The 11,428-nt window shown below is 33.9% G+C and overlaps 2 protein-coding genes across 2 annotated transcripts; one reads left to right on the top strand and one right to left on the bottom strand.

The window, feature by feature from the left end:
* The first annotated feature begins 582 nt into the window (after positions 1-582).
* Positions 583-3,952, top strand: LOC18055590 (pectinesterase). The gene is made up of 2 exons (XM_006452856.2): positions 583-1,786; positions 3,018-3,952. Exons 1-2 carry the CDS (start codon positions 583-585, stop codon positions 3,707-3,709), a joined length of 1,896 nt encoding a protein of 631 aa, XP_006452919.2. The 3' UTR covers positions 3,710-3,952.
* A 64-nt stretch (positions 3,953-4,016) lies between these two features.
* On the bottom strand, positions 4,017-6,761 carry LOC18055589 (alpha-aminoadipic semialdehyde synthase). Its single transcript, XM_024177392.1, has 10 exons — positions 6,382-6,761; positions 6,194-6,280; positions 5,976-6,108; positions 5,666-5,839; positions 5,510-5,592; positions 5,291-5,413; positions 5,129-5,204; positions 4,829-5,000; positions 4,583-4,679; positions 4,017-4,441 (listed from the first exon to the last, which is right to left on the bottom strand). Exons 1-10 carry the CDS (start codon positions 6,628-6,630, stop codon positions 4,277-4,279), a joined length of 1,359 nt encoding a protein of 452 aa, XP_024033160.1. The 5' UTR covers positions 6,631-6,761; the 3' UTR covers positions 4,017-4,276.
* Positions 6,762-11,428: the final 4,667 nt, after the last annotated feature.

The following is an 11,428-nucleotide window of genomic DNA, read 5'->3' as shown; positions in this document are numbered from 1 at the left end:
ATTCCCCAGCCCACGTTATGTTCAACTGAATGTGGACTCCGTGCAGTTCGGATGGCGTTTACGCCTTTTGACTTTGATTTTATTTTTTGTTATTTTCCTAAGATGTAGTTTCTATAAATCTGGTCCATTGCATTTTAATTAGGGAGTTGTTTTGATGATCAAGCGTACACAGCTTTTGAAAGAACGGGATTCGAAGGGTCGTTTAATTGAGAATTTGAAATAACCATAAAAATGAAAATAAAAGCAATTATGTGTTTTATTTTATCTCTCCATGGTCACGGGCCTCATTGATAGAGTATCTCTTAATAAATGAAGATGCAGAGCTAATTCTGACAGGCTTGGCCCGTCGTCTATTCATATGCAATAAATGATCGCATGTGCTGCCTCTACAAATGTTAAAACAAGATTGTAAACCATAAAAATGTTGATCTCTTACGCTTAACCAAAAAAAAGAAAAAGAAATTTGGAGTCAATCGCTTTTATTACCGTGTAGGCCAGGCGTGTATAAATTTTTCCCTTTCGTTTATGCATTTATTTCATTTTTATTTTGATATCCATGGTCCATGGACCATTTATGGCTAAATGCCATATGCTCGGTACCTATCCACTCTACTTCATAAAGGCCCCACTGCAACTGCATCACAATCATACGAGTTCAAGCGACTCGGTCAGTCCTCCTCTTACTCTATATACATGCTCCATCCATGTTTCAACTTAATCACACGAAACCAAGCCTTATCAACAAAAATCTTTACCACAATGGCACAACCCAGAAAGCTTTTCTTGGCTCTCTTTGCAGTAGTCCTCGTAGTCACTGCCGTTGTCACTATAATTGCCACCAGAAAGAACAACTCTAGCAACACAAATGATGAGCACATTGCGGCTCATGCTCATGCTTACGCTCAACCAGTTATCAGATCCTCCTGCAGTGCCACATTGTACCCAGAGCTATGCTTCTCAGCACTCTCCGCAGCTCCAGCTGCTGCAGTGTCAAAAGTGAACAGCCCAAAAGATGTGATACGACTGTCGCTCAACCTTACCATCACTGCAGTTCAACACAACTACTTCGCCATCAAGAAACTCATCACCACTCGCAAGAGCACGCTCACGAAGCGTGAGAAGACTTCACTACACGACTGTCTCGAAATGGTCGACGAAACTCTCGACGAGCTTTACAAAACTGAACATGAGCTTCAGGGTTATCCTGCAGCAGCTAATAACAAGTCGATAGCTGAACAAGCTGATGAGTTAAAGATCCTTGTGAGTGCTGCAATGACTAATCAAGAAACTTGCCTTGATGGGTTCTCCCACGAGCGCGCTGATAAAAAGATCCGTGAAGAATTAATGGAGGGTCAAATGCACGTGTTTCACATGTGCAGCAATGCCTTGGCAATGATCAAGAACATGACTGATGGTGATATAGGCAAAGACATTGTTGATCATTACTCTAAAGCCCGGCGTCTTGATGATGAAACGAAATGGCCTGAGTGGTTATCAGCTGGGGACAGGAGGCTGCTGCAGGCAACAACGGTGGTACCTGATGTTACCGTGGCGGCTGATGGAAGCGGTAACTACCTGACTGTGGCCGCGGCGGTGGCGGCTGCACCGGAGGGGAGTAGTCGGAGGTACATTATAAGGATTAAAGCTGGGGAGTACAGAGAAAATGTGGAGGTGCCGAAGAAGAAAATTAATCTTATGTTTATTGGAGATGGGAGGACTACTACAATAATCACCGGTAGCAGGAATGTGGTTGATGGCAGCACTACATTCAACTCTGCAACTGTTGGTAAGCCGAGTTAATTTATTCATCACATACTAACCATAGATTAATCAGAATATTAATTGTGTGATAATGTCGTTTATACTATTCATTCTCAGCATTATTCGCAAAATATCTGAATCTGCATTTGAATTTATCTTCGTCAAATTAAAAGTTATGTTTGTACGAAAGTTAATTTAAAATCAAGTTAAGATCAGTAATTTCGCGAGCAGCTCGTGAAGCTCACCAGAACCATTGGACTTTTGTCCTTTTTTACTCAATTGATTTTTGTACCCAATAAAAAAATATATTTGATACTAACGGGTAGGTGGTGGCTGTAATGAGGATTGAGGGGTTCTATAGCAATGTAGTACCTGTTCTTGCCCAATATATTATTGTGTTTAATTTCTTTGATTCCAGCTACCAGCTGCTTGATAGTAAAACAAAATAGGAAAGGCAGGCAAAACTCATGTCCATGCTCGTGTAATTCATTTTTCTGGAGCTTCCTGAATAAAGCCAGCTGTATATAGGCCAACGACGACAAGTCAAACTGATAGATACGGGACCTGCTATTATTACGTATTCATATTTTTAGATTAGCTTGGTAGTTCGTAATCTCTCAAAAATAAAAAATAAAAAAGCTTGGTAGTTCGTAAAAATGTTTGCCTGACAGTTTAGATCAGGAAAAGTCATGGGAAATTTATAAAAATAATTTTGGGTATTTGAAATTGATTCTTTTAAGTTTTTTTTTATCATAATTAGTCAAGTACAATTAAAAAAAAAAAAAAAAACCAAATAGCCCTCATCATATTCAACAAATTACTAAACTAATGTCACTCTCAAATCTCACCATCTCACCAAATCACCAAGTTCATCATTCTCAACAACTGATCAAATTCATCAAAAAGAAAAAAAAAATGTAGTAATGCATTATTGAAGATAGAATAACAAATTAGATAGTAATAAGTTAATGTTAGTATATATTTTTACACAATTCATGTCAAAAAAGCAGAAATTGGTTGCATTTCCACTCTCGATATTGTGGCATAACAGAAATGTTCGCATGATTTTTATTTATTTTTTACTTTGATAAGATGTTTGTATGAAATTGAAAACACTAATTATATTTTTATTTTTATTATTTTTTATTTTGATTAAATTTAATACTATTAGTGATATTAGTTTATACAAGAAACCACATGCACAAGCGTCTTTAGCAAGTTTGATAATAAAAAAAATATTTATGATTTTATTGCAGCTGTGGTAGGGGACGGATTCTTGGCCAGAGACATAACATTTCAAAACACGGCGGGTCCGTCAAAACATCAAGCCGTGGCACTGAGAGTAGGATCAGATTTATCAGCATTCTATAGGTGTGACATGCTAGCATACCAAGACACTCTCTATGTACACTCACTTCGCCAATTTTATACCAGCTGCATTATAGCAGGCACAGTGGACTTCATTTTCGGAAATGCAGCAGCTGTGTTCCAAAACTGTGACATCCATGCTCGCCGCCCCAATCCAAACCAAAGGAACATGGTCACGGCACAAGGCCGCGACGACCCGAATCAGAACACAGGCATAGTGATACAAAAATGCAGGATTGGTGCAACATCAGATTTACTTGCTGTAAAGGGCAGCTTTGAGACATATTTAGGCAGGCCATGGAAGCGGTACTCGAGGACTGTTGTGATGCAATCTGATATAAGTGATGTTATTAACCCAGCTGGGTGGTATGAATGGAGTGGGAATTTTGCATTGGACACATTGTTTTATGCAGAGTATCAAAACACAGGTGCTGGTGCTGACACATCGAATAGGGTGAAATGGAGCACATTCAAGGTGATTACTAGTGCAGCTGAGGCTCAAACTTATACAGCTGCGAATTTTATTGCAGGGAGTACTTGGCTTGGCTCCACTGGGTTTCCTTTCTCTCTTGGTCTGTGAATTTGTCATACATAGGCCATAGCTAAGCTCAGCTGCCTATAAATGTCCTAGCTAGCAATAAATAACACTTGCTCCGCTAGATGTTTGATGATTTTATTTGTGCGAGTCTGCTCAAGTTTGATGATTTTATTTGTGTGAGTCTGCTCGAGTTTGATGTAAGAGATTTATCTCAGCAGGGAATTATGGATGATGATTGCATGCGTTGCTCCCTAAAATTAAAGTACTACTGCTGATTTGAGCTTACATCTCCCTGTTTGGTCAAATCTCAACCCATGCACATCATTTCGTCAATACAGCAAGCTGTAGAAAATTTTAATAATGGATTGCTGTTTGGTCTAGATATTTATTGAATTCGGAAGTTGTCATATGGTTATCAGAGTCACTTGATTTGCTTATCGATTCCTCTACAAAATTAAATAAATAAAACAAACTGACAGTAACTTGAAGATGAAGGACCTTACGAACTCATATTAAGACCAGACTTTGAAGGACCTTATGACACACAGTCCAGACTGCTTACCCATTTTCTTTCTCCAGTGTGCGGGATGATCGATCAGAAATTTACTTCTAACCGGAATTCCGCATAGTTGGAATATATTCATATAAGGATGTCAGCGCTCCTCCATGAGCTATGCAAGCTCTTCTTAGATTTCCAGGTAATTTTGCAATGTCAGCAACTGAAGCCAAACTGCCAATGAATTGGGACAGGAGTCCTCCAAAATGTTGGGATGCCTTTACACAAGAAAATGGCACGTTAAATATGATGTTGAACATTTGTAAATACATTGATCTGAGATTGAATGATTTTTAAAAAACTGCATAGAACAAAATAATTATACATTTTCACAAAAGCAGGTGAAGTATATATATCACCTCTTTTGGAAATTCTGTTGGAAGATTGTCAACAACTGAACATATTATACCATCCCCCTCCATGTCATGATGATATGAATCATTTTTGGGATCATATCTGGAAACAGACAACAGAGGTTGACTTGGATTATAAATCAAATATTTTGATACACTAGCAATAGCGCCTTCAGAGTTGTAAAATGAAGGAAAACTATGAATTTAATATGGGGAATTATAGAGAATGACACGAGTCTGCCGTCATTATACCTGAAGAAAGGTGAGTCGATTGTTGTAGTTTGGTTGAGAATCTCAATGGAGCCTTCCATATCACAAGTTAAATCAGAGATTCCAACCAGTGGACATCCCTTTTGTGCTAGATCTCGAAGCTGCTGGGTGCTCAACAACCGGGGAAATTGTTTCTCCCAGTAAATGCAATTGACTGCCGCAGAAACATGAAAAGGCTCAATGATGGAAGAGCCTCAACTGATAATCTAATACGGCAGCTGAAAAAACTAACGTGGCATATTACTTGCCAATAATATAATTTCGAAGGAAAAATATACTTACTGATAGCAGATGCATATGGGGCTATTTTCTCGTGAAAGATGGGATTATACTGTTCCGGATGCTCATAATAATCATTCTGGAAAGAAAAAAAATTATGATCTCATAGATAAAAAATAACTGTACATGACTGCATTGCAAAATCCAGAAAAGAAAAATCACTACTTTGTCGAATGCTCTTGAAGAATCTTTGGGTTCAACCATGTTTTCACTGGTTACTACACATCCGTAAACTTGGAAGACTCTTTTTGTTGAACTTGAACATGTTGATTGAGAGGAATCCCCGGCCTGATGCAAATTAAGAGAATAACCTCAATGAGATTGGTGCCAAAATCATATATGGCTAGCTGCATGCATTATGATGCTAGAAGCAAGCATATATACCTTCTCAAACAGTTCTGGAAGTCTGCTTGGATCAACAAAAGTATGCGGAAGAAGCTTAAATAACTCTTGTGCAGCAATAGAAGCTGAGGAAAAGAAAAAAGGAACAACAAAAATTTAAAAACAAAGTTATATTAAACAAGTTAGTTGAAGCATTACCGTGTCCAGAACCAGTGAAAACAAAGACTAGAGGACAGATTCCTGATGGTAGTCCCTCAGTTGCAATCTCTTCACCCACAGAAATTATCGCAGCTTTGGCAGCAGCAAGTGAAGGGTACATGTAAGCTGCCCCCAGAGTGAGGAAAGGCGTCGAGTATCCAAGATTCAGATACCCTGAAGATCAACAACAAAGGGACATAAAAATAACCTTAATTGGCAGCAATTTTAGTTATTGTCACAACTTACAACTCACAAGTGGGGATTCCATCAATGCAAAATTATAAAAAGGACTACTGGGGAGAGAGCATACGCTGGCCTAATCCTTTCAACAAGTCAATTATGGCAGCTCTACCAGCAAACTTTCCAAAAGCAATCAACCTTCTCTTCCCTTGGTTTCCCTCAACAAGCTCATAATCAAACAGCGAAACCCTTTGAGCTAGAATCTACACATAAACATTACAGAATGACCATCATGAACTCATTGTCGTCGGTCAAGATGTAGTGAGTTAAATTAACCTTCCATTTCACCTTATCTAACAAAGCCATGTTTTCAGGCTGAGCCTTGTGAGTATGGGAAAAAAACGCATAAGCTCTATCCGGAAGAATCATCTCCAGCTGCTCCAAAAACAAAACAATCACACCTCTAAGCTTGTCGGCTACAATATTGTTTAAACAAAAGTCCTGCAGAGCTATTATGATTAAGTTGTATCAAGCACCTTCGGTTTCTTGATGCCTAATATAAGGCCACATTCGGATAAGTCACTTGTGATTTCACATCCAGCTTCCTCATACTGTGCATCATTGAATATACGCTTTGTTGATGGCTGCACAAGTATGCGGGCAACTCCAGATTTTTGTCTGCCGGCGAGTAGAAGTCGACTACAATGTGATGGAGTTAGAGGTGCCCTTCTTTCCCACTTATTCGAAGTCTCAGCCAATATCCCAACAACTCCATTATCAAGCATGGCTTAGCTTGATTAATTGCTTCACTGTTACCAATTGATGAAAGAGCTGACAAATTAAAAGAGCGCACTTTCTATTTCTGGGTTGTTGTGTTGTGTTATGAAATATTTGTATAACTGATGAAATTGATATGACTGCCGGACCCCTGTTGACCGCCCAGTTGCCCGGCACGTGTGCATTTTTATGTGTGTAAAAGGTACGTATGAGTGGGGCAAGTGTAGGGGCGGCAAAAAAGTTCGGGCCGGCTCAGTTCAGATTTAAAAAAAAAATTGGGATAAAGTTCAGGCCTATTATTTTTTTTTTAAAAATAATTTTATAAATTAAAATAATATAATTAAAATTAAAAAATAAGAATTTTAAATTTTTAACTTATAAAATAATTATGATTTAAAAAAATTAAAATTATGATATTAAATTTTTTATTTTGTGTCAATTAATTAAGAGAGTATTTGAATTAAAAAATTCAGTATTAAAGAAAATTAAAGTTATAAATTTTTATTTACTTTATTTATTATTTTAATTTAAAATATTTATTTTTTTTAATTTATCTATAATTATAATAATTTATTGATCATTAATTTATTTTAAATTTATAATAATTTAAAATTTTTAAAATAAATAAATAAAGTTTAAATCCGGCCCGAGCCCGGCCTAACCCACATGTTTAACTGACAGTGGGCCTGAATTTGAGATTAAAAAAGCCCAGTCTAAGCCTGTTGTTTGCTGCAAGTGGGTACCTTAGCATGATCTCGTTGGATAACAACTGGCCGCTACACTACAAACGTCCAATAGATCCGAAAACCTTATTTTACTAAATGCGGTATGTTTCAATAGATTCCACAAACTGATTTTGTGACTTGTGAGGAGGCTGGCACTGTTGGGACCTGAGGTATAAATAGAAATATAGTCTGAGAATTGAACTTTTTTTTTCAATTTAATCACAATCATGCCATATCAGAACTAATTATAATCCCTACTTAGAATGAAACTTTTAATTTATTTTTAAAAGTGAAAAAAAGAGAGGTAAATTAAGATTTACAATAATTTAAAAATATTTTCAAAATATTATTTTACGAAGAATGATTAGAATATAATTTTAAAAAATTTGATAATAAAAAAAGTTAATAAAGGACATTAATTAATCAGGGGTGATTTGGAGATGAATTGAAAATAAATTCTGGGATGCGAAAGTGTTTAAGTAGTGTCCCAAATTTTGTTTTTTGCCTGGCACTTGTTTGTATGCAAACTATGTAAATATAGTGTTACTCTCTTACTAAACATGAAATAATAGTATTACTCTTTTACTAAACTTGAAATAAGGATCAATAATATTATTGATAATGTTATAACACAACTCATATCTCAAAGTCTAAACTAGGTTGAATAGATAATTGTAAATATTTTTTTCTCCACAATATATAGAGCAAATTAGAAGCCCTACCTATATATGTATATATACAAAGTGAGGATTCAATCAATAATTCTTGATCATATTTAAGTCAGGCATAAGTTAAAAGAAAAAAAAAAAGAATTTCAATATATTACAGTGCAAAATATATTATATTAGAATATGTATTTTTTCTGTCTTTTATCTCATTTATGACTTTAAATATAGTCAGAAATTCTTGATTGAAAAATTATTTCATATATATATATGAAGTGATTTAACACCCAGGTAATCTTAATTTTTTAAAACAAATCCAGCGTTTTAAATAAAATTGTCCTCTTAATTATATAAATAAAATTAATGTTCTTGGTATAGTCGATTGGGCTGGGCTTCGGTTATGGCCCAAAAATACAAAATGGCCCCAGGAATTTCAGACTGGTCAGTTAAGTAGTCTTTGCTGGGTTATTATTGATGGTGTATGACTGAAATTTCCGTTTTAATTATTTTTTAATTGACTTCCAAACACAGGCATTTCTGCAGTAATATAATAATATCCCGAGGGATCTCACTAGTTGAAACATGGAGTTTCCTGGTTAACTTCTAGGATTAAGATTCTCTTCTGATCTGATCATGTCCTGACCAAATAATATAATTGCTGATTGGTTGTTAATAAATAAAAAAATAAAAAAAATTAAATTTTATCCATATACTATCATTAAAAGATACATAATAAAAAATATTTAAAAATTCAATAATACTCAGATTACGAGGGCTTCATGTTCCTAACTTCTAACGGTAATCCGAATTTAATATAAATGGATGAGGACTAGACAATTAACTAATGGAGGCTGGCAGGCTGCCTCGATATGAGATTCATCTTTGATGTGCCCACTGCGGCAATGCTCACCTCGCACTTTGGTTAGGCATGCAAACGAGCCCATAACACACGCCAGTATCATTCTTAATTAAAGAGTTAGTTGATTAGATGGGCATCCAACCTCTTAATTCGGTATCCATCATTTGCATATCTACAGAAGTAATTAATTTGCAGCATGTAGTAGCTGATGAAATAATGAAGAGCAATCAAGAGCAATACATTTTTTTTGAAAATCGGTTATCATACTACTCTTGAAAAGATTTGATTCACAATTGATGAATATTTTCATCGAACCGCTTGCTAGAACATAACTTCGTAATCTTGCTCACAACTGTATTCTTGATATATGCACATGACAACTTGTTGGGAAATGTTTTTAAGATATAGATGACCCAATATTGACCACACGATTTCAAACTATCTAATTTATGGGTATTTTGGTACCGAACTTATTAATGTACTAAATCGACCAACTAACTCAATTAATCATGTGATCCATGCAATGATCCTACATCTATTTTGACAACAAATTTCTCATTTTTAAGCAATCAATTTGAAGTTGAAGCATGTCATATAAAATCCTAAATAAATAAACAAATAGTAAAATGCATTTGTAGTTAAGAATCTTCACAAATTATTAATGCAATGAAACTTGGAGAGCATTTACACAATGACTTTGTAAGACTATAGAACTCTACAACGTAGTATCCATCTCATACGTAAATATATTGGTGGAATTAATACTGATATAGACCTTCGCTAAAGTTGGATTCCATTTCCATGTTAGATCCACTTTGGTGTGTCCACTGCCCTCCTCTCAATGCTAGAACCGAGTCTTTATCAACTTCAAAGGAACCGAAAGTTCTCTTCAACTTTTTTTCCCTTCATTATTTGGACACATATATTAATATTCAAATGTATTGAATGCATCCACAATGGTCAATTAAACGAATGAGATGCATGCTTGGAATTTTGACGTAGACTCTCCATCAATAATTTTCGAGTTGATTTGATTTTTGAACGTCCGTTTTCGTAACGGATGGGATATTTCCAACTAACTATTCTTGTAAATCTATCTCACTTCTAGAAAATAATTATAATGAGTTCATAATATTTTAAAAAAATATAAAATAATAAAAGTTTTACACAGTTAATCTATTACATTCTTCTATTAATTTTTTTCTTAGGTTCTTTAACCATCTTTAATTATAAAATTTAATATAATTTTTATTTCACTGTTTTATAATTATGACATAAAAAGACAAAATTACCCTCATAAGACATGAGTTATTATATCTAATTATTTAGGTACTTAATTTTCTGACTTATAATCTAATATTTTTAAATGAAACCTAATTATTTTTTTCACTACACTTACGTGTAAATGACATAAACTTGACAACCTAATAATTTACATGAGAATTGTGCCATAAAGACACTATGTTAGTTTAATTAAAAAATAATAATCATACTAATAAAGTAGTATTAGAAACAATGAGGTAGGTACAAATTAGAAAAATATTGAAGTTAAAGTAAATTCTTGATAATTTTATTTTATAGGGGTAAAATAGTCAATTTAAAATTATGTAAAAGCAATCTTTGTAATCAAATATACTAAAAAAATATGAGTCACAAAAAAGTGAATTAAGATAAATTTAATTAATTAATTCTCCCAAGCTCTTCTAGAATTAAAAATTTTAAAAATAATGTGCAACTTTTATAATTATTTTTTTAAAATGGAGTGGATTCACAAAAAAATGTGGGGTGGAAATATCATCACTCTTTCGTAAAAATATTTGCATGTGAAAACTATCAAAATCTTCTTATTGTTTTGATAAATTAATTGTTTAACCTTAACAATACGGCCGGAAACATTCATCAACACCTTGACTATTTGAAAAAAAATAAAACTGTTAACCTTTAACTTTTTTTTTAATCTTTTATTACTCTAGCTCTCATGTAGTATGTTAAAACCCATCACTGATCAATAAAAATTTCTTGGGGTAGAATAATAAAAGCCACAAAAAGTTGAATGTTAATAGTTTCTTTAATTTGGAGGAGAGTTTTAGTGATGAGTGTTGAAATATGGGAGAAGAAATGATTAATTTCGACAAATAACAAGAGCATTTGATTATTTTTATCATATTTTAAACTTTTAAGAGTAATGATATCTCTACCCGTAGTTTTTGTAAACCCATCCCATTTTTAAAAATAATTACAAAATTACACAATATTTTTATAAAAATTTAAATAAAGAAGAATTTTAAAGAATTAATTAATTAAACCAATCTTGATTTATTTTTTTGTAACTTAGACTTTTTTTTATTAAATTTGATTACAAAGATTGCTTTGGCATAAGTTTACACTGATTATTTTATCCTTATAAGGTAAAACTACTAAGAATTTACTTTAACTTCAATAGTTTTCTAATTTTATACCAAACTCATTGTTTCTAATACTACTTTATTAGTATGATATTAAAGTTGAACTAAAGTAACATAGGGTCTTTATGGCACAATATTCATGTACATTATTG

The sequence above is a fragment of the Citrus clementina genome, unplaced genomic scaffold (assembly GCF_000493195.1).
Source record: "Citrus clementina cultivar Clemenules unplaced genomic scaffold, Citrus_clementina_v1.0 scaffold_1, whole genome shotgun sequence".
Lineage (NCBI taxonomy): Eukaryota > Viridiplantae > Streptophyta > Magnoliopsida > Sapindales > Rutaceae > Citrus > Citrus x clementina.
This window is presented reverse-complemented; position numbering and strand designations above follow the sequence as displayed.